This window comes from Clarias gariepinus, chromosome 2 (assembly GCF_024256425.1).
Source record: "Clarias gariepinus isolate MV-2021 ecotype Netherlands chromosome 2, CGAR_prim_01v2, whole genome shotgun sequence".
Taxonomy (NCBI): domain Eukaryota; kingdom Metazoa; phylum Chordata; class Actinopteri; order Siluriformes; family Clariidae; genus Clarias; species Clarias gariepinus.
In genome coordinates, this window is record NC_071101.1 from 44,557,972 (window position 1) to 44,582,917 (window position 24,946).

Sequence of the window (24,946 nt, forward strand, 5' to 3'; positions counted from 1 at the left end):
GTGACAGAGCGACACAGTGACAGTATTACCACGTGACAGAGCGACACAGTGACAGTATAACCACGTGACAAAGCGACACAGTGACAGTATAACGGCATGACAGAGCGACACAGTGACAGTATAACCACGTGCCCGAGCGACACAGTGACAGTATTACCACGTGACCGAGCGACACAGTGACAGTATTACCACGTGACAGAGCGACACAGTGACAGTATTACCACGTGACAGAGCGACACAGTGACAGTATAACGGCGTGACAGAGCGACACAGTGACAGTATAACCACGTGACAGAGCGACACAGTGACAGTATAACGGCGTGACGGAGCAACACAGTGACAGTATAACGGCGTGACGGAGCAACACAGTGACAGTATAACCACGTGACAGAGCGACACAGTGACAGTATAACGGCGTGACGGAGCAACACAGTGACAGTATAACGGCGTGACGGATCGACAGTGGAATGATATGACACAGACACAGTATAACATGGTGACAGTGTGTGAGAGTGTGAGAGCGTGACAGAGCGACAGCATGACTATACCAGTAACTCATCACTATTACACTTTAATAAATAATGAAACAAAAACAAAATAGGGCGAATCTGTTAATTATGTTTCTTTTAACTGTATCTTTACTATACCTGTTATATTTATATCTAGTTACATTTACACTGTGTTGGCTAAAAAGACGTTTATTATAATTTGCACTTTCTAAGTCATTGTATCTGCAGTGAGAACGTTCCCTCGTCTGTATCTGTGTGTTAGCCAAAAAAATATATAAAAATCATTTAAGGCGTGTCGGGGTTTAAAGAACACAATGCGATCCTGACACGAGCCGAGGCGTTCAGCGGTGCATGTTCCCAGGCCTGAGTTTTTAGTAATTAAAACTTGCGCAACAGCCTCAGTGCCACCCGTAACACACACACACACCTCTCTCTCTTTCTCTCTCTCCCGCCCGTCAGACCACACGCGTATCCTTACACCACTCCTAAAATTCCACTTCCTGAAATTACAAAACACTCAAAATGCTTTAGATGTCGTGACCCATCAGGAGTAAAAAACCCCGTAACTGCATCGTGACGCGAGTAGGGCGTGTCAGAGTAAAGACACGAACCTGATGAGCAACTGCACGGGTCTGCGTTCGACCGTTCAAACTGGGGGGCGAAAACTTACTGGCCACTGAGGAAACACGAGCAACGGACCATCGTTATACCGCGTGCTACAGCTTCTAGTTTTTAATTAGCTAACAAAAATGAAATCACAATCGGGGGGCGGAGATAAAAAAACAAAAGTTTTTCCACGAGAGCAGCGTTGACCCTCAAGTTCATTAAGTTCACAAGCGCCTCGTGTCATTGCTACAGTCGTCGTTTGTGGGCGTGGCTCAAGACTTTTTTTTCCCCATCAATTCGAAAATTCCGGGTTCTCTGTGGGTTCTGTCGCGTGCTTGCATTAGATTAGCAAAGCAAGCTAGCTTTACAGTACGTCCCTGATTTACGAACGAGTTCGGGAGCATATAAGTTCATAAGTCGGATTTGTTCTTAAGTCCGACAGAGTGAGTCTTATACGCCTTTGACATGAATATACAATATAAATCATACCGATTCAACTTGACTAAATCTTAGTCCCCTTTCCTCACACTTCCATCATGTGTCCAAAAAACTATAATCACGCCTTTTTTGTGTTTCGTCTCTGTGCCTTTAAATCGTGATGGGAATCCTGGACGGAATTTTGTCTCAGAGATGTTTTCCACTGTATTGGACCGTAAACTCTGTTTTGTTGAGGATTTTCCGTAAATAGGATTATTCACCATCAAGACAGTTTTACAGGACAGACATTTTCAGACATCATCGCGCTCCCGGACTGATTCATTGAAACCGGTGAGGCCGACTCATTTCTCCCCCCTCACATACACACACAAACACACACACACACACACACACACACACACACACACACAGACACAATATACCAGACTTTAAACACTTTATACGTTTACTTACACACTGAAAATATTGTTTACAATTGTACATATCTAATACGTTTATTACAGATATCTCGCAAAAACCACACGCGCGCACACACACACACACACCCTCTCACACGTGCTCATCAACATCCATACACCAGGCTGATGTAAAATTCCACACACATGTCCTATTTTAATCAGCGCCACCAGAAAAACAGTGCTTATCATACACAAGCTAGTGAGCGAGCGAGTCTTCGCTGTTGAAATGTAACAGAGGAGAAGAGACGCGGGGCGGGCGCAGGGCACGCTGCTGCGTGATAATGCTAGGGTGTGGCTTAATACGGAGAAAACATGACAAGTCATGTGACTTTCAGGATCCGTTACACACACACACACATGTACAGCATCGTTACTTCACAAACAAGCTGAAGAAAGTTTTTTTATTATTATAATATTATTGATAATTTATTATCAACATGTTTTTTTAAGCTGCCTGTTTATTATTGTGTAATGTTTATACACAACTTTGATAAAACTGGTCACGTTTTTTTTTTTTTATCCAAAGCGTATGAAACGAATCACATGAACATTTTATTGTTTACTTCTTACTGCTTTGTGCTCGCTCTGGTTACTTACATTTTATTTATTTATCTTTGCATTTTTCTTCTTCTTCTGTTTATCTCACACGTCCCTAAAAATATTTTAACATTTTCTTCATATTTACAGGGTGAACATTTCCACACAACGCAAGAACAAAACAAATACAAACTGTTTTTTTTTTTTTGGCCCACTTAATTGATTTCAAAACTGCAGGTGTCGCATTTTCTTGATACAACACGACTTGTATAAAACATATACACAGATGACATCATTATATATCTCTCTTTTTTTTTTAACCTTAGAAATAAAACTTACAGGATGTGATTCAGAACTATACCTGTTTATAAATCATTTTGTACAACTTTGATGTTTCATCCTAAAGAGATTTTTGATAATGTGGTGTCTAATAATTGGTTGTTTCTGGTACCGAGGGTACTGAAGAAAAGTACCAAGTAAGTTTTTACACATCATAACATGCCCTCCCCCCCACGAGACACTTAAATGGCAAGAGTAGTATTAGTAGTATTATTATTTATTTAAGAAGAAAAAAAGGAAAGTTGGATCCAAAAAACGGAAAATTTCTGAAATTATATATAATTAGGCGACCATAAACTTAAGATTGGGCAAATATGTCAGGATTTAAATGAAGACAAAAAAAAAAGTCAATACTGTCTTTTTAAAAAGAATACCCAATCTTAACTAAAAAATCAATCAATCAATTAATCACATTATGACAGACACTGCCAAACATCTATAGGTGTAGCTCCTCATATATGTCCAGTTTTTGATGGGAGATTTTTTAAACACGAATGTAATGCAATAAAAATGTTTCTGTAGCTCCACATCAATTTATTAGATTTTGAAGCCAGTGTGGCCATAAGTGAATCATCACACAAAACAGTTGCACAAAAACAATCCACAACAAAAACATATAAACTATCTTTGCTTGGCTTTTCACTGATGCAAATGTAAAAAAGTTTTAAGCAGCTCCCGCACTTACACGAGACTTAGCTGACGTTCGGTTCAGCTTGCTCGTAATCCAAGACGAATTTCTGTTCTTAAGGCAAGGCGTTTGTATGATCCGCTGTACCTTTAGGTTATTTAGCAGATGCCCTGATCCAGACTGACTTAACTTTATAATCTCATTATCCTTATAATCTCATGGGCCCCTGAGCAGTTGAGTGTTTTGCTTAAGGGCCCATCAGGGGCAACTTCCCTCTTTCCTTATATGACTTTATCTGTTTTATCATTTTTTTATTTATTATTTAATACATTTATCGAACACACATACGGATCATGATATATTACAACAACCCGTAGTTTTATATAGCCATGTGCATGTTATATAAAACTATTTAAACCTTACATCTGAGCAAGTGAGGGTTGAGGGTCCCGCTCAAGGGCCCAGCAGGGGTGGTGCTGGGGTTTAAACCTGGGACGTTCTGATCAGTAGTGCAACACCTTAAACACTGAGCTAGTAGTTTAAATAATAATAACAACAACAACATTTTATTTTGTTGAGGTGTCATTGTGCTATATCACATATTACACGTGTTGTCTATGTAATAGACGTGTTGTTACACGTGTTGTCTATGTGTATGTATGTAATACACACACGCGTTATGTTCTGTATGAATATGTATTTAATAATTAAACAAAATAATAGATAAAATACATTTGTATTTGAAAATTTGTGCAACATGTGCATTTAATATAGCACAATATACTGTAAGCCTTACAGATGAGGGTTAAGGGCCTCAGTCAAGGGCCCAACAGGGGCAACATGAGGGTGATGCGGTGTGTGTTCTGATGAGTAGGTGTGATTAAATCCTTAACCACAGAGCTACACTCCTTAGTAAATTAAAATAAATAATAATGATAATAATATTCTATTTTGTTGAGGTTTACACTGTGCTATGTTACATGTTGTCTACAGGATATTATATATAACTTTCGGTTTAGGTGCTCAGTAAATAAATAATATAATAAACGTCGAACCAACAGCGGGGCTCGAACCCGGATCCTCAGATTGGAAAATAAACAACCTAGAGATCTTTAGTTGCCCGAGCCACCGCTTCTACGTCTTACATATAATCTAGCGCACCCGGAGACGTTTCCTCAGTCATCCTATTATCCGCGTAAAACGCGCTGTTATCTCACACAGCCGGGTAATCGCACTACGATTATGGGAAGCCATTCAGGTCACACTTGGTCATGTGATTAATTTGCATTCAAAATAGAAACGTGTTAAAATTTCGAAATGCATTAAGGTATTAAGAGTAACAGCTAGGGCTGAAATGATTTCTTGAGTAACTCGAGTAATTCGATTACAAAAAATGAGCGGGGCAAAATCTTCTGCCTCGAAGCTACTTTTAATGAATTTTAAAAGGCTGCGTTATGCTTTTGCGCAATTATTCGTTTAACGTGACACAGCGCGCTTCCGGATGCGAGCCGCCAGTAAACACCGCCGAAGAAGCAGCGCTGACGTCACCCACAAAGCGGAAGGAGACGCAAACAGTTAGTGTGTATTGTACTTGAGGGAGCGATACTTAAATCTACTTTGATACTTAAAGTCATTTGAAATACCTTTTTAGTTTTTGCATCTGAGAAGATGCTTTAAAATAAGAATGTACAGCGCTGTAATGCACTTAATTCATCTCAGTCAAGCTATTCCTTGTATTGTGAATAATGACAATGTTTATTTTTGACAAAATGCTGGATGCATTTAAAAAATAAAAGTCGATTTTTCTAAAAGGAAAACCAATTAATTTTTGTTTCTCTTATATATTTTACATTGATGTTTAATCAAGCACATTTTATCTGATTAATCGATGACATTTTTGGTAGAATACTCGATTACTAAAATATTCAATAGCTACAGCCATAGTGCACATCCCAGAGCATCCAAAATCCAAAAAGTTTGGATGCGGTAAAAAAAAAAAAAAAAAACTATAAATGGCTAGTTTAAACCCTAAATATGCTCCTGAAACACTTTAAATTCATTTTAAACTCAGAAAAATTTTATATTGCCACGGAAAACAGGGGTATAAAAAATATCGCGGAGGATTTTCTGAGGAAAAACACAAAGAAATGTGAGGATTTCTGTGAACAATTATTAGTTTTATATATATGTTGTGTACTATTATATGACATTAGTATTGTTGTTATTACTATTGTTATTACTATTAATAATAATAATAATAATAATAATAATAATAATGACACTGCAGTGTGAGGACTGAGACAAACCCAGAGCTTCATTTCTACACATTATCCAATACAGAAAGTTCTGTAAACGAAATTTTATGTTTAAAACTCCTCACACACACAAACACACACACATACACTGAGAGAGAGAGTGTGAGCCGTGTTGGAGATTAGCAGAAAGCTAAAGAGCAGAGTGCGTATGATGAGAAACAGAGAGTAAAGTGAGAGTGAGTCTGAGAGGTGAGAGCTCGTGCAGACTGTAAGGAACATTCTAGAGTTTTCCAGAAACAGCTACAGAACTGTGGTTTGCTCTCAATCCGTCATCTGGAAAACTTTTTTCCATCTCAACGGTTTTTTTTTCTCTCTTTGCTCTCTCTCTCTCTCTCACACACACACACACACACACTGAGAGCTAACAGAGTCACACAGCACGGTTTACTCTCAGGCCTGATCCATAACTCGCTCGACTTTAAACAGGAAGTCTTGTTTAAAAGAAAAAAAAGCTCCGTATTAAACCCTAACGGCTGCTGTTTTTTTTTTTTCTTCTTCTTCTTCTTCTGTGTTTGTTTGTGTTGTTTGTTTACGTGTTGTTCTGTTGTTTACCGTGTCAGCGCGCTCCTCTGCCGCCGCTGCCGCCGCCGCCGCCGCTCCCCGGGCCGCCTTCCGCTCCGCTCCGGACACCGAGGCTCGTGTAGGGTCCCAGCCCCGGGGCTGAGTGTCAGGGCCGGGAGGAGGAGGAACTCGGAGCCGGGCCTGAGAGCGCGGAGCACGGCGGGACTTCACTCCACAGTCCGGGGGGTGCAGCAGGAGGAGGAGGAGGAGGTGGTGGTGGTGGTGGTGCTGTAGAGAGGGAGGGGGGGGGACACCGAGTCTGTCCCCCGCTTACAGTCTCACACACACACACACACACACACCCGCTGACCGAGTCCTGTCTTACTGTTAGTAATATTAATACCTTCAGCTGTTTTAGTTTCCTCTGGAGTTGTTTGAACTCTTCCTCTTCCTCTTCTCCTCCTGTACTCCTCTCTCTCGGGTTTACTCTCTCACTCTCTCTCTCTCTTTTCTCTCTCTCTCTCTCTCTCTCGTTTCCGACACATACGAATCAAAATAACCGTCGCGCAATATGGCGGCCGCACGCGCGGCTCTCGCGAGACTTCCCTCTTTTTTTCCTTAAAGGGGCGCGAGCAGGAAAACTTCGACTGGATTCCTCTAACTCTTGCTTCCATTAATTATTTATTTACGTTATTTATATATTTAGTTCTTCAACACATACACTGAACATTATATATATATAATGTAATATCATAAGATATTGTAGACAACATGTGCATGTAATATAGTACAAGGTAAACATTATCCAAATAAACCATGAGGTAAAAAAAAAAGGCATAAATGATTTTAGTTTTAGTTTTAGTTTTATTTTATTAAAACTAAGAAGTGTCAGGAAAATAGGGTTCAGTGGTAGGTTTCTTGTCAGAAGGTGCAGGTTCGAGTCCCACCCAACGCCTAAACTCCAGCCACTGGACGCAGCGCCAGTCCCAAAAAAACGAATAAACTGGGAGGGTATTGTCAGGAAGGACATCAGGCGTAAAAACCTGTGCGGATCAGTTGGTCTGCTGTGGCAAGCCCTCAACAGGAGCAGCCAAAAGACTAACATCGCTATTATTATTATTATTATCATTATTATTATTATTATTATTATTATTATCATTATTTTAACTAAAGAGTGTTAGGAAAATAGGGTTATTATTATGTAACAATATACTAATAATAATAATAGTAATGATAATCTTAAATAATAATTATTGTTATTATTTATTTATTTTAACTAAGAAATGTTAGAGAAGTAGGGTAATTAATAATAATAATTAAATGATGATGATTTTTTTTAAATGCTTGTTTATTTATATATGTACTTTAACTAAAGAATGTTGGGGAAGTAGGTTTATTATTATTATTATTATTATTATATAATATTACTATTATTATATATATATTTTTTTATATATTTTGTGGAAATGTACATGCGGAAGGCTTAGGTTCCATTCCCACCCAATGCACAAACCCTGGATAAAATGGGAGGGGTGCCTGAGGAAGGGCATCTGTGCCAGGTTTTGTGCGAATCTAAAGGTCTTCTGTGGCGGACCCTCGACAGGAGCAGCCGAAAGACAAACAGCAACAATATTGTTTTATTATTATTCATTTATCTAAATAAGGAGTGTTATGAAAATAGGATTATTAAGATAAGATTATTTTAAGAGAAGGATAAAAGGTTAATAATATTTTAAAGGGGAAAATGTTTTTAAATAACACTCCAACAAAAAGTAAAACAATGCACCTAAAATTTGCCAACAAAAAGTTACAGTATAGTGGAAAAAGAAATATATTATATATATAATTTTACAACGAAATGTCATATTTTAAGGGGAAAATAATACAAATGTTATTAGACATGTAAGTTTGTATTATAGAAAATATATTTGAATAAAATGATTGAAATAATTAAAAGAATAAAAGAAAGTTCAAGTTTAACTGCTAACTTTAAACAGATGGCGATGATGACAGTTAAGTTGAAATATTAAGAAAACCAAGATTAAGTGTGTGGTGAAAATATTCTTTCTTTCCTGATGCTACTAGGCCCCCTTTTTTTCTTCCTTTCCCCTCCAAGTTACAGCAAAAATAATCATTTCTGTCACGCCTGTCTGTCAGAGCATCATAAAAAATATGTGTCATTACATCACCGGCTCATCGATCAGGGGTGTAACTTTGGATTCAACACTCGGGGACAGTGACAAAAACTGAAGACAATGACAATAATTTGTCTCTTTTTGTCTTTTGACAAACCAACAACTTTAAAATTGTTGGAACTGTGTATGCGCTTGAGGAAGATGGTTTGGACGCGCCCAAGTCTCACGCAGGGGCGGCGGAACGTTATGTGGCTTCGCTTGATTACATTAAATCAAAAAAAGGTCACGTTTTCTGACACTTAGTAATTTTACTTTATTTTTATATGATATTATGATATATTTAGGAGGGTTTTGATTATTGGGGGGCTAGAAACCCACATCCCCCTGTAAATGACTCCTATATCAATAATCAATTTAATTAAATTAATTGGCAACTAATTTGGTCATTGATTTTCTTTTATTCTTCATCGCATCTCTAAAATCAACAGAAAAGACGTTGATGCTTATTTATCCCAGGCGACATTAAACCAGCAGTGTGCTCGAATGCTTGAATCTGATTGGTCAGAATGTGTGCGTTATTTCTGTATAACAGCACGGCTTGGATGCTAATCAATACTGCGGTTTGAGTCTGTTATTGTTTCTATAGTAACAGGGACTACACCGGCGCTGCAGACGCGTCGATGGTGCTAATTAGGAGACATTTAGTTAGCTGGATGCTATTTATGCATTTAGACTATTCCATAACAATTCATATTCATTACGTGTATTCGAACTTTATTTAATTCGGATCTCCTCTTGAACTAATCCTTCCCTCCACGCTGCAGATTAGCATGGCCCGGAGACCGTCACTTGATAACATCTTTCATCTATTGTGGGACACCGTTTAGAAAGATTGGCACGCGTGTCTTTCCCAGTCAGCTAGGCGGATACTTGGCATTTGGCATTTGGAATCCAACACACACACACAAACCCATAGAGATCTTTTGACACACAAAGCATGGGGGGAATAAAGAGTCAACTACCCCCCATCCCCCAACACCCCCCGACCACCACCACCACAAGACCATCATCCTCTTGCAGATGAGAGGAAAATCTGTCCCGTACCTTTTAGTTGTTTGTCTTCACCGCTTTACTCAAACACACTCAGCCGAACTGACTCAGCAAAAGAGAATCCTGAGAATCTTTTACTCACACATACACACACTGACTCCTGGGAACTTGTGTGGGTGGCACGGACTCTCTCTCTCTCTCTCTCTCCATCTTTTCATCTCTCTCTCCTCTTCCACGCTGCTCGTATTTGATGAGTCACGCTCCTGGTTTCCAACAAAGACGCTTTTGAGCGATGGCTTGACCCGCTGTCCAGCACAGGTCAGAGGACTTGGGGCTTTCACAGAACATCTTATACACACCATTCTTCTTCTTCTAGCATACATTCACATACTGTACTAAAGTAAAAAAAAAAAAAAAAAAAAAAAAAGATAGCGTAAACCTGAAAAAAAAAAACAGCAACCGTGTGGCTCTGACAACCAATCAGACGCTTGCAGTGACAACTCAGCTCCATTTTCTTCAGCGTTCCTTCCCTCAGGGGTTCACTGGTTTCGTCTAACCTCCCAAAAAACATTCCGTAACATTCCGGCTGTGCTACAATTGTTACATGGAATATACGAGCGGCGTTCAAATTAAACCAGGACTTTTGATAACAGTGCAGGATAACAGAACACAGTAAAAACTCCCTTTATTTCTCTATGTAATGTCCCGCTACAATAATCTACCCAGTGTTTCACTAGTGTTTGGACACCATCAAGGTAGAAAGTTTTCTTAGTACACCTGCTTCTCATCTTAAACACCGGCCTCCCAGGAACTCCTGTAATGGCCCAAACATGTGGAAATGGTTTGAAGCAAGGTCAGGACTGTAACTCTAATGGGAGCAGAGAACAGTACACACTGTTTTGTTTGTACACACACACATACACACACACACACTGCAGACCAAGCTGAATGTCTTAAAATGACCAAAAAGTAAATAATAGCTCCCCTTCCAGGCAGCACGGTGGTTTAGTGGTTAGGTTCAATTCCCGTCTGTGCTTGGTGGGTTTCCTCTGGGTACTCCGGTTTCCTCCGAAGACTAATTGGCGTTCCCAAATGTGTGAATGAGTGCCTTTGTATCTGTGTCCTGTGATGAATTGGCACCCTGTCCAGGGTGTACCCCGCCTTGTACTCTAAGTCTCCTGGGATATGCTCCAGGCCCTCTGCGACGCTGAATACAGGATAAAGTGGTATAGACGATGAGTGAGTGAGTGAGTGAGGACCACTTTCAAATGACAGAAACAATCATCGTTTTAAAAGGTCCAGTTTATAGCATGTGCATGTCACTACAGGGTTAGATAACACTAATGTATACTAGTGTGATGATGGGGACATGCTGAAAGGACTCCTAGGTACAATTCAGGTCAGCATAAATGTGTGTGTGTGTGGTGTGGTGTGGTGTGGTCAGGAATCTGCTCCCCCTCTAATCCCTGTTAGTGATCAGCCACATGAGACAGAACATTCCAGAAGCTCAGAAGCTGACAGCGGGCCACGGGGGATCATGCCGACTCCATAACACTAATCCCAATCTGAAACATGCCTCTTCCAACACCCTGTTAAAATGTTATGTTTAATGTCGTTAAGGAGCGATGCGGAGTCTGAAATGATTACGTTTGAGGAGTCAAATTTTAAATTTGTTTATTTCTTTCACATCAGACTTATTTTAATGCCTCACTCACTCCAGGTTTCTGTCCATCTAACATGTAATAATAGGTAGGCGTTACCTATCAGTTTAAACTAATTTCTGAGGTAAGTTTAGCAATCCTCCCTTATTAGACATAACATAATGCTAGCTAGATGGTTAACAAACCTGACCAAAGCACCCAGCTAGCTAAAACGAGCTAACCTGAGGTAACTTTGTAAAAGTACAATTATAAATGACAACGATCTTCAGTGCTACTGCTAGTTAGCTTTAGTAAAATAAACAATTTCAGAAAACATCTTACAAAACTGCTTAATTTTTTAATAGGTACGGTTAATGGTGTAGAACATCCACAAAACAAGCTAGCGCTATATCTTATGTTATAGCAGGCTTCACTTTTACTCTTAATTGTAGGTGTCAGGGGTTAAGACATTGGACTGGTGTGTAGAAGGTCCCAGATTCAAACTCCACATCCAACAAGTTAACCTTGTTGGAACCTTGAGCAAATCTCTAAACCGTCAACTGCTCAGATGTATAATGAAATAAAAATTGATAAGGTCCAATAACCTAGTGGTCAACAAGGGTATTGCAGATAAGCCAAGGTGTCGTTTAGAACAAAAATATGAAAATATTTTAGAATTTTCTTTATTGTAATGACTTCTGAAAAAAAAATCACACTGAAATATTTCTGATTAAGATTTACTTTGAAAAAGTTATCAACAAACCCATGTGTGGTTTAAACAATGTAATGTTCTTAACCCTCTGTGGCATGGTGTTTCCCTTTAGGCAACCAACCACTATTTTGGCCCACACACTTCCCCTTTTCATTTTTTTAAGTAAAACATCACACAAGTCTGTGACCAGCGAAATTTAAAGTGGGTGTGGGTTTGATCTTTTGTCTTGGGGCGAGACAGTGGCAAAGATGTGAAATGTTGATTGTGTGTTTGCACAGGCAGTTCCATCACAGGCAAGATTATAATGCTGGCCAAGGTTGAAGAAACCACCTTGCATGCTGTAAAGTTGTATTATGTTTGGTATGATGGTTTAGTCAATTCTTCCCAGTAATCCATTGAAGCACACCCTGTCACCAAGGATAATAGGTGGGAAATCATCAATATCCCCTGTCCTGTCGTGGTCAGAAAGTACAATAAAAATATGGCTGGGGTGAATCTGCATGACTCTCTCATTGCACTGGTCAGGCCAAAGAAGTGGTACCACTAGCTGATGTTTCACTTTATAAACATGACCATCGTGACTGCTTGGCTGCCCTACAAGAGAGGTTGCAGCAGCGTTGGAATAATTAAAAAAAAAGAAGGAACCGATGAGGCTTTATACTTTCAAGTTGTATATTGCAGAAAGCTTGTGCACAAGTGTCAAGAATCTGGCAAGAGAGGTTGTCCCAGTTCCACGACTGCTGGGGGGTATAAATAAAAGGGGAGAAAGGACCCGCCACACCCATTTCAGATCTTGAAAGAGAAATCCCAAGGAGATGCAGATACACCTAAAGCCAAGTGCCAAAGAATGTGACTTCCACCTGTTTTACATCAACTGTTTCCTGAGGTTCCATAGAGAATAATACAGATTGTGCTTTGTAAAAAAAAAAAAAGAGAGAGAAACACCAGTTCAACCAGTACCCCACAGGAACACATTCAGAAACACAAAAACACACCTCAGCTAATCTCTAAGCCACTGATGGATGAACCATTTGTGGCTGATGTTTAAATTGTGTTTTAAATAAAACTTCAAGTGGGGGGGTCTGTGTCTGTGGGGGGCCACATTTTATGATTGATATATTATCAAGGACCCCAAAGCTCCCAAAAACTATCAATTTGATGCAAATTGATTAAACATTTGTGATTAAAATGTAGCTTGTATAGAAAATGAATCAACACCAGACGATCAATCAAAGTCCACGATGGAGCTGGGGCTGTGGAAGTGTTTTGCTCTGCAAGATGTATCTGATATTGTTGGTTAAAAGTCCTACACTTTATCCTGTATTCAGAGTTGCCGGGGGCTGAAACCTCTCCCAGGAGACTAACTGTAGGGCACTTGACAGGTTACTCCCTGGACTGGGTGCCAAGTCATCGCAGGGCACACACACACACTCACATGCACATTCACACACTATGGGCTAATTGGGAACACCAATTAGTCTAATCTGCATGTCTTGGAATGTGGGAGGAAACCGGAGTACCCGGAGGAAACCCACCGAGCACAGGGAGAACATGCACACAGACCTGAGGTGGGAAATAAACCAGGAGCCTGGAGGTTGGTTAAAAGTCAGGGTTTGGAAAAAAGAAATTTTTGTGAGGGGAAAAATAGAGCAAAACTGTGTGTGTGTGTGTGTGAGAGCGTGCTGGTGTACTGTGTTACCCAAGTATGCGAGAAAGTGATTGTGTCTGACAGACAGGTCTCGGTGACCCCGCTCCTACACGCTTTAACACACACACACACACACACACACACACACACACACATGCACACACACACGGCTCGAACAACCCTCTGGCCCATATCCCAAATACACCTGATGATAAAGCACATCATCAGTGACACCCTGTGGTGGAGAGGGAAACTGTAATTACAGTAAAGGAGACACTTTGAGGAACAATTATCCTTTCATTAACACAAAACACATCATTCATTTCCGTTATACACGGTCCGATCATGCTACAAGTACAAACCTGAGTCAGTGTTTGGGGTTAGCATGAACAGATCTGACAGGACTTCTAAGATAAATACTGACAAGTGTTGATTAACGTCACTGCTAATCTCCAGCCAGCTGGTTAGCATTAGCATTAAAGGTTATAAATATGTATGGACACTGATCAGACATAACATTTGGACCACCTGCTTAATATTGAGTAAATCCCCCTTTTGCCACCATAACAGTCACCTTTCTATCAGAACCAGCATTAAATCTGATCATCAATCTGATCAGTACACCAGCACTTCTATAGGTTGGACTATATGGGCAGACCGGGAACATCCCACAATAGCTGGAGTTTTGGAGTTGCTTCAGACATCACACTTTTAATACAGAGTTGAATAACTCATCATGAATTTCAACATTTTCATTATGTGTCTGTTTTCACTATGGATTTTCTGGAGGCGTGTATGCGGGTTGTCTCAGGTTTATACAGTATAAAGTTATGACTTGTTCCGGTCGTGTTTGCTTTAACGAATATAAAGTTGTAAAAGGCGGAGTTAAAATAAAAATTAATCAATCAATTCAAAAACCAAATCCTTACAGGTATTAAGGTAAATTCACATATTCGATTTGTCTTTTAATACCGAAAAAGTTTATCGAGGTTGTGGCACGCCATGTCCAATAGATAAAATGTTTAATAAAATTATTTTATTATAATTTTTTATATATAAAAATTTGTATTATATATTTTCATCATGTAAGATAACTCCAATCTGTAAGGAAGTTTTCATTTACTCATTTACCTCGTATGCAAGAACACCTTAATAGTTTGTTATAGATACAATTAGCTAGCACTAAAGCACTAAAGTTTAGTTTAGTCTTTTGAAATTTTTTCTTCGAACATACCAGAGTAACTGGGAACAGAGCGCAGGGTCAGCCATGATACAGCGCAACTGGAACAGACAGGGTTACCGGCCTTGCTCAAGGGTCCAACAATGGCAACCTGGTGGAGCTGGGGCGCGAACCACCGACCTTCTGCCTTAGCCCTCTGAGCTACCACTGCCTCTATTGCCTTGCACCTCCAGGTTTTTGGTTTGATTCCCACCTTGGGGTCTGTGTGCATGGAGTTTGCATGTTCTCCCCGTGCTTGGTGGGTTTCCTTCAGGTACTCCGGTTTCCTCCCACAATCCAAAGACCTGCAGATTAGGCTAATTGGCCTTTCCAAAATGATTGTAGTGTTTAAATGCACGTGTGAATGTTGACCGGAGGTCCTGCCACGGTCGTAAAAATGGAAAAAATGATAATAATTGGTCCGCATTGGTTTCCACTGTCCCTAGTTGGACTACAGATGTTCCGAGATTGATGGATGAATGGATGTGGACAATTATTACACATCGGTATTACATTGATGCACAAGTATGCAGCCAGGTTTTGTATTAGTTTGAAACAAATAGCACACTACTCAGAAGATGCTAGTTGTACTTCACACGGGACGTAGTTCACACCAGATACAGTGTACATTGTATTAAAGGTGTGATTATATCAGGGCCTTGACGTGTTTTCAGGGAAATCACAACATTCAACACACTATGGCTCACTGATACGTAGTTACATTAAAACTTCTGGCTGAAGTGTTAAAGTGCTTTCCATCCAACCACTTCTCCTGTAGGGACTCTATCCCAGGAAGCACATGGTGAAAGGTGGGTTACACCTGGGATGGGACAGAATTTCTAACATTTTCCAAAAATTGTTTTTTTTAAACAGAAATCATTTTCATTTCTGACATTACAGTTTAGGTTTCCGAGACTTAAAAATCAACTTAGATGAAAACTATGGTGTTTAAATTCTCAATTTAAAGTCGAAACAGTGACATACAGTACAGGCCAAAAGTTTGGACACACCTTCTTCTCTATCTGTCAATGGGTTTTCTTTATTTTCATGACCATTTACTTTGGTAGATTCTCACTGAAGGCATCAAAACTAGGAATGAACACATGTGGAGTTATGTACTTAACAAAAAAAAGGTCTCCATAGTCACCGGACCTGAACCCAATCGAGATGGTTTGGGGTGAGCTGGACCGCAGAGTGAAGGCAAAGGGGCCAACGAGTGCTAAACACCTCTGGGAACTCCTTCAAGACTGTTGGAAAACCATTTCAGGTGACTATCTCTTGAAGCTCATCGAGAGAATGCCAAGAGTGTGCAAAGCAGTAATCAGAGCAAAGGGTGGCTATTTTGAAGAAACCTTATATAACACTATCAATTCATAGTGTTGATGCCTTTAGTGAGAATCTACCAATGTAAATGGTCATGTGAAGAATGAGTGAAGGTGTGTCCAAACTTTTGGCCTGTACTGCAGTTGTACTTGATGTTTCCTGTACCATGGCTTCAGAATGACTCGATTATTATATAAAAAAATAATAAATGTCCGAGACTTATTTTAAGGAACTTATTGTTTTCTCACAATTTCATTTAGTTAGAGTTCTTAAATGTAATAAAGCATTATGAAATTACATTTCTTACACTTTGAAGTCATTTATATACAGTATGTATATATACAAGATTGTTTGTGTTGTATTATACTGTAAATACAAATTTCAACTGATTTTTTATTGGAACCCAAGAGAAATATAATTGATTTGGACATTATGGTTTATAATAATAATAATAATAATAATGGTTGTTGTGCCATGAATTTTGTAGCATGAAGTGCTTTTAGAATAAAAGCACAAATAATGAGTTTTAATATAAATCAGGTAAAGGTTAATTTCTATAAAATTAAAGAAGAAAACAAATTCAATTAAGTCTTGACTATTTAAGCATAAGTTAATATTAACAACGAGCTTAATATTAACACTTTCTCAGGTCTCCAAGGTCAAATCTTTGGAGGAATTCACCAGGATCTATCAGCTAACATTAGCGGTGAAATGTGTTGAAGTTAACGGCAGGAGCATGACTGAAATCTGAGTTTAAACTGAAGATCAGTGTGAGCCGAACCGCCGAGTGATCGGTCAGGACGCAAATGGGTCGACAAAGATGATTTAAATGCTGCGGGTTTTTTCTTTAATTCAAAATTTTAAAAAAGGGCAAATACATGCATCCTCTATTATAAAAAAAAGGGGACAGAGTGACATGGCCGAGGCCTTTAGGCTCCACCCACTTATTTGCATACAACATTCAGAGGCTTTATATTTCTACACATTTACAATAAGTATTCTGTTAAAAAGCACTGTCTAACCTTTATAGAACTGCCATATATTTAGTCCCTAAACAAGACAATAAAAACTTTAAATACTTTTTTTTTATCATTTACCACTAAATAGTTTAGCAATAACAGTGCATTAAAAAAAACAAATACCATAAAGTTATGTTTCAGTGAAGAGTTCTTATGTACAGTCAAAATTCACGCAAGAACAGGACATTGTTAAAAAAATAATAAAATAAAACAACAATTTAAAAAAAGATGTTAATGTTAGCAGGACTACACACAGAAACTTTCAGAATTCCACACACTGAAAAGTTTTACTAAATACGTCCCACTCCGTAGGTTATTAAATGCATGTGCAGAATCAAACATAACATGAAAAAAACAACAACATACAAACAAATCGGACAATATAAAAATCTCAAAAAACAAAATCAAAACAAAGGCATGAGTGTGTTCCGTGTGCGAATTTTAACCAAGGTTGAAACACACAGCTTGAGTTCCAGTACTGTTATTTAACACCACCTTGTTCACTTAATCTCGCTTAAATCCCTGAAATTTTGAGCTAATTGAAAAAAATTCACCACGACCATTTACAAAGTAATCTTAAATTCTGAAATGTACCTCCAATTTAAATGACGGTTGATGTGATATGTGCTATGTGATTCACTTAACCTTACTAGCAAAGCATCAAGATTAGATTAAAAAATAAGAAAAAAACGACATAATTTTTTGTTACATTTTGCACCTTCCTACCTAACATTCTATGTCCTATGTCCCTATGACTGTGTTTTATGTTAGGCCTTTGTGTTATGTATTTAAGTGCATTTTCACAGTACAAATCCAGCTTAAAAACTGTGTGTAAGAAAAAACAAAACACTACAAATCTACACATTTAAAAGCTTACCATCTAATGTCTGAGTACTTTAAGCTGTGGGAACTGCTGAACCATGTTTAAAGCATATTTCCTAAAAACTTCATAGCTTAACAGAATTACATTTGTTTTTAACTCTTTAAGTTTCTTAAGAAATATAAAAACGTAAACATGCGGTATGCCGTTAAGTAGTAGTTAAGTCATTCCAAACATGTATATTATTATAGTCTTAGATACTACAACAAATGTAATGAAGTGAACAGACTGTGTAGAGTGAACAGGATGTCATTTAGCATTCATGTTGGAATGCAACAGAGAAATATTACACAAAACAAACAACTATGGATACAATACCAGTCAAAAAGTTTAGAAAAACCTTATAATTCTGTGGTCTTTCCTGATTTTTACTTCTTTCTACACTGTAAAACAATACTGAAGGCGTCCAAAATATGCAATAATCTCAACATCTAATTGATGTTGGGATGTATCTGCTACTTATGCCCTGTAAAGCCTTGATAACACCTCTAATCTAAGGTGATGTCTGAGGCTGGTAACTCTAAATGTAATAAACTCCTCGGCAGCAGGTGTAAGTTTTGGTTTCGCTTTCCAGGAGAGACAGTTTCATCATGGTGCTTAATGGGTTTTGCAAATGCACTTGACATTTTTGTTCTTGCAAGAACTATTCTTGACCTTCATGTCTTAAAAAAACAGACTGTTGCTGTTGCATCATTCCATATGTGTTGTTTCAGAGTTTTGGAAGAAAAAAAAAATTCATTATTATACCAGAATGTAGAAATTAAATCACAAAAAAACAGTCCGAGGGGTGTCCAAACATTTGACTTGTAGGGTACCAGGCAAAAGTTTGGACACATGTTTGGATTTATTTTCTACATTCTAGAATGTTACTGGACATTTTGGTTGAAAGTGAACAAGGGCATGTTAAAAAAAAAAAAAAAACAGTACTGGAACGAATAGCTTTAAAACAAAACAAAAAAAAGGCACTGTCAACATGCTGAAATGTTTTAGCTGAAAGACATAATTGCACGCTCATTAGTGAACACTTCTAAAAGCTTGACAGACACAAAGTCCATTTAAAACTACCCTCTTCCCCCCCACCCTCGCCCCTCCCCGCGCAGCTCCTTCAGCTTGGTAAACCCTGACCCTATGCGGACTGGTGCCTTCTGCGAAATGGAGCTCAGTGCATAAATAATCACCTACTACCTCAGTGCCTATGTACAACTCGGTATATAAAGGCTTAGGGCGAGCATTTATACCTACAGACTACATTAGAGAGGAAAAAATAAAGAAATACAAACGACCTGAAAACATTGATCTCGTTTAGTAAAACAGACGTCTCCGACCTCAGCGTCAGGCCTGAGACAGATCTAAACATTAATATATATATACTGTAGATTTATATATATATATTCATATATATATATTTTTTTTTATAAGTGTGTGAAGATAATAAATACGGTCGTGTAGAATTAATATACATGCCATTTTTTACAGTCGATCTTAACAATACAGCATACAGTACAAAAAGAAAAGGAAAAAAACACTCTCAATGACTTCATGTCAGAATTTTCAGTTTGCACGTTAAGTTACAAATCCCTCAAAATGTTTGTTATTAAAAAGAAAAGAAGTCGATAGTAAGAAATACGGTGATATTTTCGCTGCTGTGGTTTAAATTTGAGGCTCCTGCAAAAGCCGACGCTTTTCAGGTAGGGTTTGTTTCGTTTGTCGTTTTGTTTGCATAGGAAAAAGTGTGAAGGTTTGAAGGTTTAGCGTCCCACGTAGAGAGGACACGGCGACAGGACGACACTACACCGATCACCTCGCTTTTAAACTTTTTATAGAAAAAAACAAGTTGCGCTCTGGATGCATCTCAGGAGGAAGAGAAGAAGAAAAAACACACTGTAGGGAGGAAGGTTAGAGGTCGGGCTGGACTGCTGGTCAATAATATTTTTTTTTTAAATGTGGACTGAAGTGAAAAAAGTTTCAGGAAAACCATAGAATGTAGTATACTATAATAGTCGTTATTTTCCTGTCAAGAATAAAAGTACATAATTGTTTAAAAAGCAGATTTATATTTACTGTGTATAAATTATTTCGTCTTTGAGCGTTTACACAAATGATGTTTTTTAGTCACGGAACATGTTAAAGCTATAAAACAACAGGCAAACGCTGTTTTGAATTACACAAACTCTTGAGACATTTTGAGGGCGGAGCCAGATAGCTGAGTGGGCGGGAAACAAAAAAAAAAAAAAAGTTGTTTTTTTTGCATACTATTACTTTTGACAGGAAAGTAACGCTCGAGTCTTGCCAGAGCTAGTCAGTAACCAGCGTTAAAGGAACCTTTCACTCGAAATATGCTAACGTGATTCACGCGAAATATGATAGTGACGTTAAGCTGCCAAGGTGTTAAACAAAATGTTACTTAATGTAAATTTTACCCAACGTAGTTTGTGATCTTGCGTTATGGTGTGCAAACCGCTTTCGGAAAATGAATTGACATCTCTGTGGTTCGTGTTTTCTGATCAATACAGGAAACTGAACGCTTTCGGAAAGCCAAATGAGACGCAACAACGACAAGAACTATTTTAAAACTGCTTAAGAATGGTTATTTTATTGAAAGGATAAAAAAGACTTTGAATATTATGAAGCATCACGTGTTCTACAATTGTTATTTTTGAAAACCATTAGATCTAAAAATTTATACAACAGCATTTCCCAATCAGAACAGGTTCCTGTTTTTTGTTTACCTAAAGAAGTGTTCTTAGAAAGGAATTCTAAAGAAATTAAAAAAATCTTAAAAATTTGAAATATACACTCTTAATAATAAAATTTTTACTTGTCCTTCAGTTGTGCTTCTGGAGGAACACCTTTCCTCTAATAGAAAGGTTCCCTAGTAGAAAATCCAGTGCTCCAGGTGTTTCTGTTTTTGGAGGAATTATTTAAAAGTTTTTTTTTTCTTCGTTAATCGAACCCATTTGTTTAAAAGTGTGATCTTATTTTTTTTTTTATAAATCTTTATTATTATTATTATTATAATTATTATTATTATTTATTTGTTTGTTTAAAGTATCCACACTTAAAATACTATTAAATCCTTAAGGGTTCTTCAGGTGTCCCTCATTAAATTTATTAAAAACTCATAAAAAAATAAAATAAAACTAAAAAGATATCCTCATCTATAAGAGTTCCAGTTTGTCCTTTAGGTTTTGAACTCTCATGGGGTTTTCAGCTGTCTCACTGCAGGAACCCATAAAGAAACAGTTTTTTTTTTTTAATCAGAAAAGGCTCTTTTATTTTGCAAAATCACTAAAGAACACTTTTATGAGTGTGTTAATATCTATTTTAAGTGCTGGCTCATTTTCATTTGTCATAAGTATACAAATTTTTTGAACAGGATCTTTTAATAACTCCCTGAAGAACAATATTTGAAAGAGTTTAAATTATAACTATTTTTTAATTAATTAATTAATTTCAACCACTCCTATTTCTAAGAATATACAGCTGACGTTGGCGGTAATATGCACACACTAACGCTGTTATCATATCTGAGTGAAGACCTCCTTTAAATATTGCGCCTGTAAACTCACATTAGATGAAAATGAACATGTACTCTCAGGTCAGTGCATCCGGAGTCAACCTGAACAGAGATCAGTGCCGTTTTGCTCATCTGATGGCCATTGTTCATTGGTCTTTAGCAGGTCTCAGGTCAGCTACATGCACCAGTGTCCCCCGAGTCTACTTCACAGCCATTGCTGACGTCCATTGGGTACAGAGTGCAGAAGTGCCATTTAGTCGACAGCTCTGAGAGTCGTGCGGTTCTCTCAAACCCCCAGAAGATGTCAGTGTTTCCAACATTTTCAGTGCACTTATCAGGTCTGGCCTGTTTCTTCTCGACTCGAGATTTGATCTGGCTGAGGTCAGGATTTGGCAAACAGGGGAAACAGAGCTTGGACTAGTATTAAAGGGACAATTTTAGTTCCCCGTTCCCCTGGCTTGAAGGACCTCAAGTTTAGATTTTTTTTCTTTCTTTTTTTTTTTTTCTTTTTTTACAGCGCTGCTTCAAATGCGATTCTACACACGGAGTGGTGAAGAACAACAACAAAAACAAAAAATTAAACCCAACTTCAAAACCAACAATAAAAATAGCAAAAAATCTAAAATGATAAAATATTAAACAGGAGGTAACAGTCACCGGAGCTGCCTCAAACATTGTAACAAAAACATAGTCACTCGTACACACAGTTTCTCTTGTAGACACAAATGTTGATTCACGTAATTTTATCTCATGGCCAAAAAAAAAAAGAAGTTTCAAATGTATACGTCGAACGATAAAAGAAAGTTTTTTTTCCTTTCGTTTTGCTTCATTTTCCTGACAAAGGAATCTGTCGTTGATATTTACCGTCCATCACCGTGAATGAACGTACAAAAGACTCGTAAAAGTAAAGGGTTTCCTCTGCAGTCTTCAGATGTCAGAATCAAATATTTACAAAAGAACAAAACCCTTGAAGGTCAAAGCCTCCACGTCTGTAGTGGAAAAGTAAGTAAAGGCGCTCTGCACATGCATGAAGACATATCATGGCTCTGATAAGGGCCAGTCGCCAGTCCTCTATCTTCAAAGTTTTTTTGTTCTTCAGTGTCTATAATGTGCACGTGGTGTTGCACGTGTAGGGACAACAGAATGTGTAACTAACAAACAAACAAACTAAAAAAATCAGACAGATAGTGAAGAGGAGAGATATTTGGTTTGTACTGTATTAGCCTCCGTATTGCAGGTGTGTAGCCGGTCGTTGGACCAGAGCAGAATCGGGACGCGTCCTGGCTGGTTCTGTACGGACACAGTAGGTCCTAATGGCAGGTTCTGTCGAGACCCTCACCTTGTCCAAGAGGGCAGCTTACAGGCAGAAAAAACAACTGTGTGGAGGACTGGAACTGTAGCAGGTGTTGTGGGTTGGTGGATTGGAAACTGTACATTCAAAGGACTTATTCTCTACATAAAAAAAGCTGCGCAGACTGATTACGGAAGAGTACAGGTGGTTCTAAGGATCAACTAGAACATTAATAGTTTTAATAGAGATTTCAGTAGAGATACTAAAGATTTAGATTACTGACTGAGGAAAAGTCAATGTTCTTCATAAAAAATAGAGGTTTAAAGAATCCCATTTAGACAGTCGTGTTTCTGAATAAAAACTCCAGGGTTTGGATCATTAATTCAGTTTGGACTACATAAATACTGCAGGTTCTGGGACCTCACATTGTTGTGCAGCACACTGGATCGAAGGAGTTTGACAATCTATCTATTTGTGAAGGTTTTGATGAATGGTTCTGGGTGGCAACCAGGTGGTGTGTAGATAAGTTATGGATGAAAACTTTTTTTTTTAATGGAAACCAAGGATCCTGAAAAATGGTCTTTAATAAAACGCCCAAAAGTGGACATAATGACACCCAGTTTCTTGAAGACTGGTTCTGGAAGTAAACTGAGAAATCTCGGGGATGGTTCTGATTGGAAGCCAAGCATTCTGAGGACTAGTTCTAGATGAAACTGGCCTGGGTACCGGTTCTTGATGCATACCCAAGGTCTTGGGGAGTGGTTGTAAATGGAAGCCCAAGAAGCCCAAGAGTAAACCCAAAATGATATTTTAGTTTCTGAAGTTTGGTTCTTCAGAAGGCTTTGGGGCTGATGTTTGATGAAAAACTAAAAGGCTGAGGGCTGATTCTTGATGGAAACCCAGGGCTTAAGGATTTATTCTTAATGAAAAAATAGGGGGCTGGGGACTGATTCTAGATGGAAACCCAAGGGATTGTGTCTGATTCGTGATGAAAATGCAGGAGCTTGAAGATTGATTCTTCATAAAAACCCAGGTAGTTAGAGAATGATCCTTGATGAAAACCGAGGACTTAGGGACTGGTTCATGATGAAAACCCAGGAGCTTGGAGACTCATTCCTGTTGAAAACCCAGGGGGTGGCAACTGGTTCTTGATGAAAACCCAAGAGGTCAGGATTGATCCTTGATGGAAACCCAGGGGTTTGCAAACTGATTCTTGATGGAAGCTAAAGGTGCACCTTTAAAGACACATAGATAAAAAATGAAGGAACCAAATGGCTTGTTTTGGAGGGTGACCAAGAAGGCCCTACTGACAGTTTGATTGGATTTAGGGACTTGATGTGCCTAAACTGAAGTTTTCACAAACTGAAACTGTTGTTTTAAATATATTGTGGTTCTGGGATCTCTGCTTTGAAGCACTGCCCATGTTGTCAGTGTCAGTTTGAACCCGAGGACTGCCAAAGTGCCACTCCCTGGCCCTGGAGAAAAGTCCTTCACCCTCACCTGCTCGGCTAAACACTTGTATTGTGTCCTGCCTCAGTAGTTATCACTTTGGATAAAGGTTAGTGCCAAATAAATAAAAGTAAATATATGAAATACAGTTCTGAGAATTGTTTTAAACCGAGGGTTAGGACGCTAGTTTTGCATCTCATCACAAGGTTCATTTGAGCTCCAAGGCTCCTGGGTTGTGTCGGTGAGTATAGAGGGTGCTGCTTCGGAAATGACATCTTAGCTCTCTGGTCCATGACAAGTGAGCTATTGCTAATGCTGCTGGTATTGGAGATGCTAGTAAGAATTAGCTGAAAAAACTTAGAGGCGTGATTTAAATGTTAATAAGAAGGTGCGAAGGCAGGGAGAAGGAAGTCTTTACAAGTTTATAAGGAATGGCAGCAAGACTTGCGTTTGCGGATTAGCGCGAGGCCGTCAATGTTTCCGCGTCTTAGTAGCGGTGAGACTGATGAGAGTACTGGGAGCTTTGCTGAGATGTGGATGAATATCCCATAGTGCTTTGAGACTGGGTGGTGCCTTGGACGTTGCTTTGGTAACCAAGGCGCGAGCTGGAGTGCTGAAAAAAACAAACAAACAGATATGATCGGTATTTAAAAAAGGGGGTTAATAATGCTAATCAAGCTTTTGAAAGTATAAAAGCTAGCTGAAAATCGTCCAACTCTCAAAAGGCAATTA

At 38.5% G+C, this 24,946-nt stretch overlaps 2 protein-coding genes across 6 annotated transcripts in view; both read right to left on the minus strand.

Annotated features, from left to right (window-relative positions):
* tab2 (TGF-beta activated kinase 1 (MAP3K7) binding protein 2) overlaps positions 1-6,913 on the minus strand; it is a 48,033-nt gene extending 41,120 nt beyond the window's left edge. The window contains exon 1 of one of the 4 annotated variants that reach the window (XM_053479721.1): positions 6,735-6,913. The gene's annotated coding sequence lies outside the window, so the exon portion shown is untranslated. Of the gene's footprint in view, positions 1-6,382 lie in introns of all 4 variants that reach the window. The other 3 variants (XM_053479714.1, XM_053479705.1, XM_053479739.1) reach the window with 3 other exon arrangements.
* Positions 6,914-16,882: 9,969 nt separating this feature from the next.
* Positions 16,883-24,946, minus strand: part of cdk19 (cyclin-dependent kinase 19) — a 67,465-nt gene continuing 59,401 nt past the window's right edge. For both annotated transcript variants that reach the window (XM_053479862.1, XM_053479855.1), the window contains one exon: positions 16,883-24,827. In XM_053479862.1, coding sequence (XP_053335837.1) covers positions 24,686-24,827 — 142 coding nt within the window. In that variant the 3' untranslated portion in view covers positions 16,883-24,685. The remainder of the gene's footprint in view (positions 24,828-24,946) is intronic.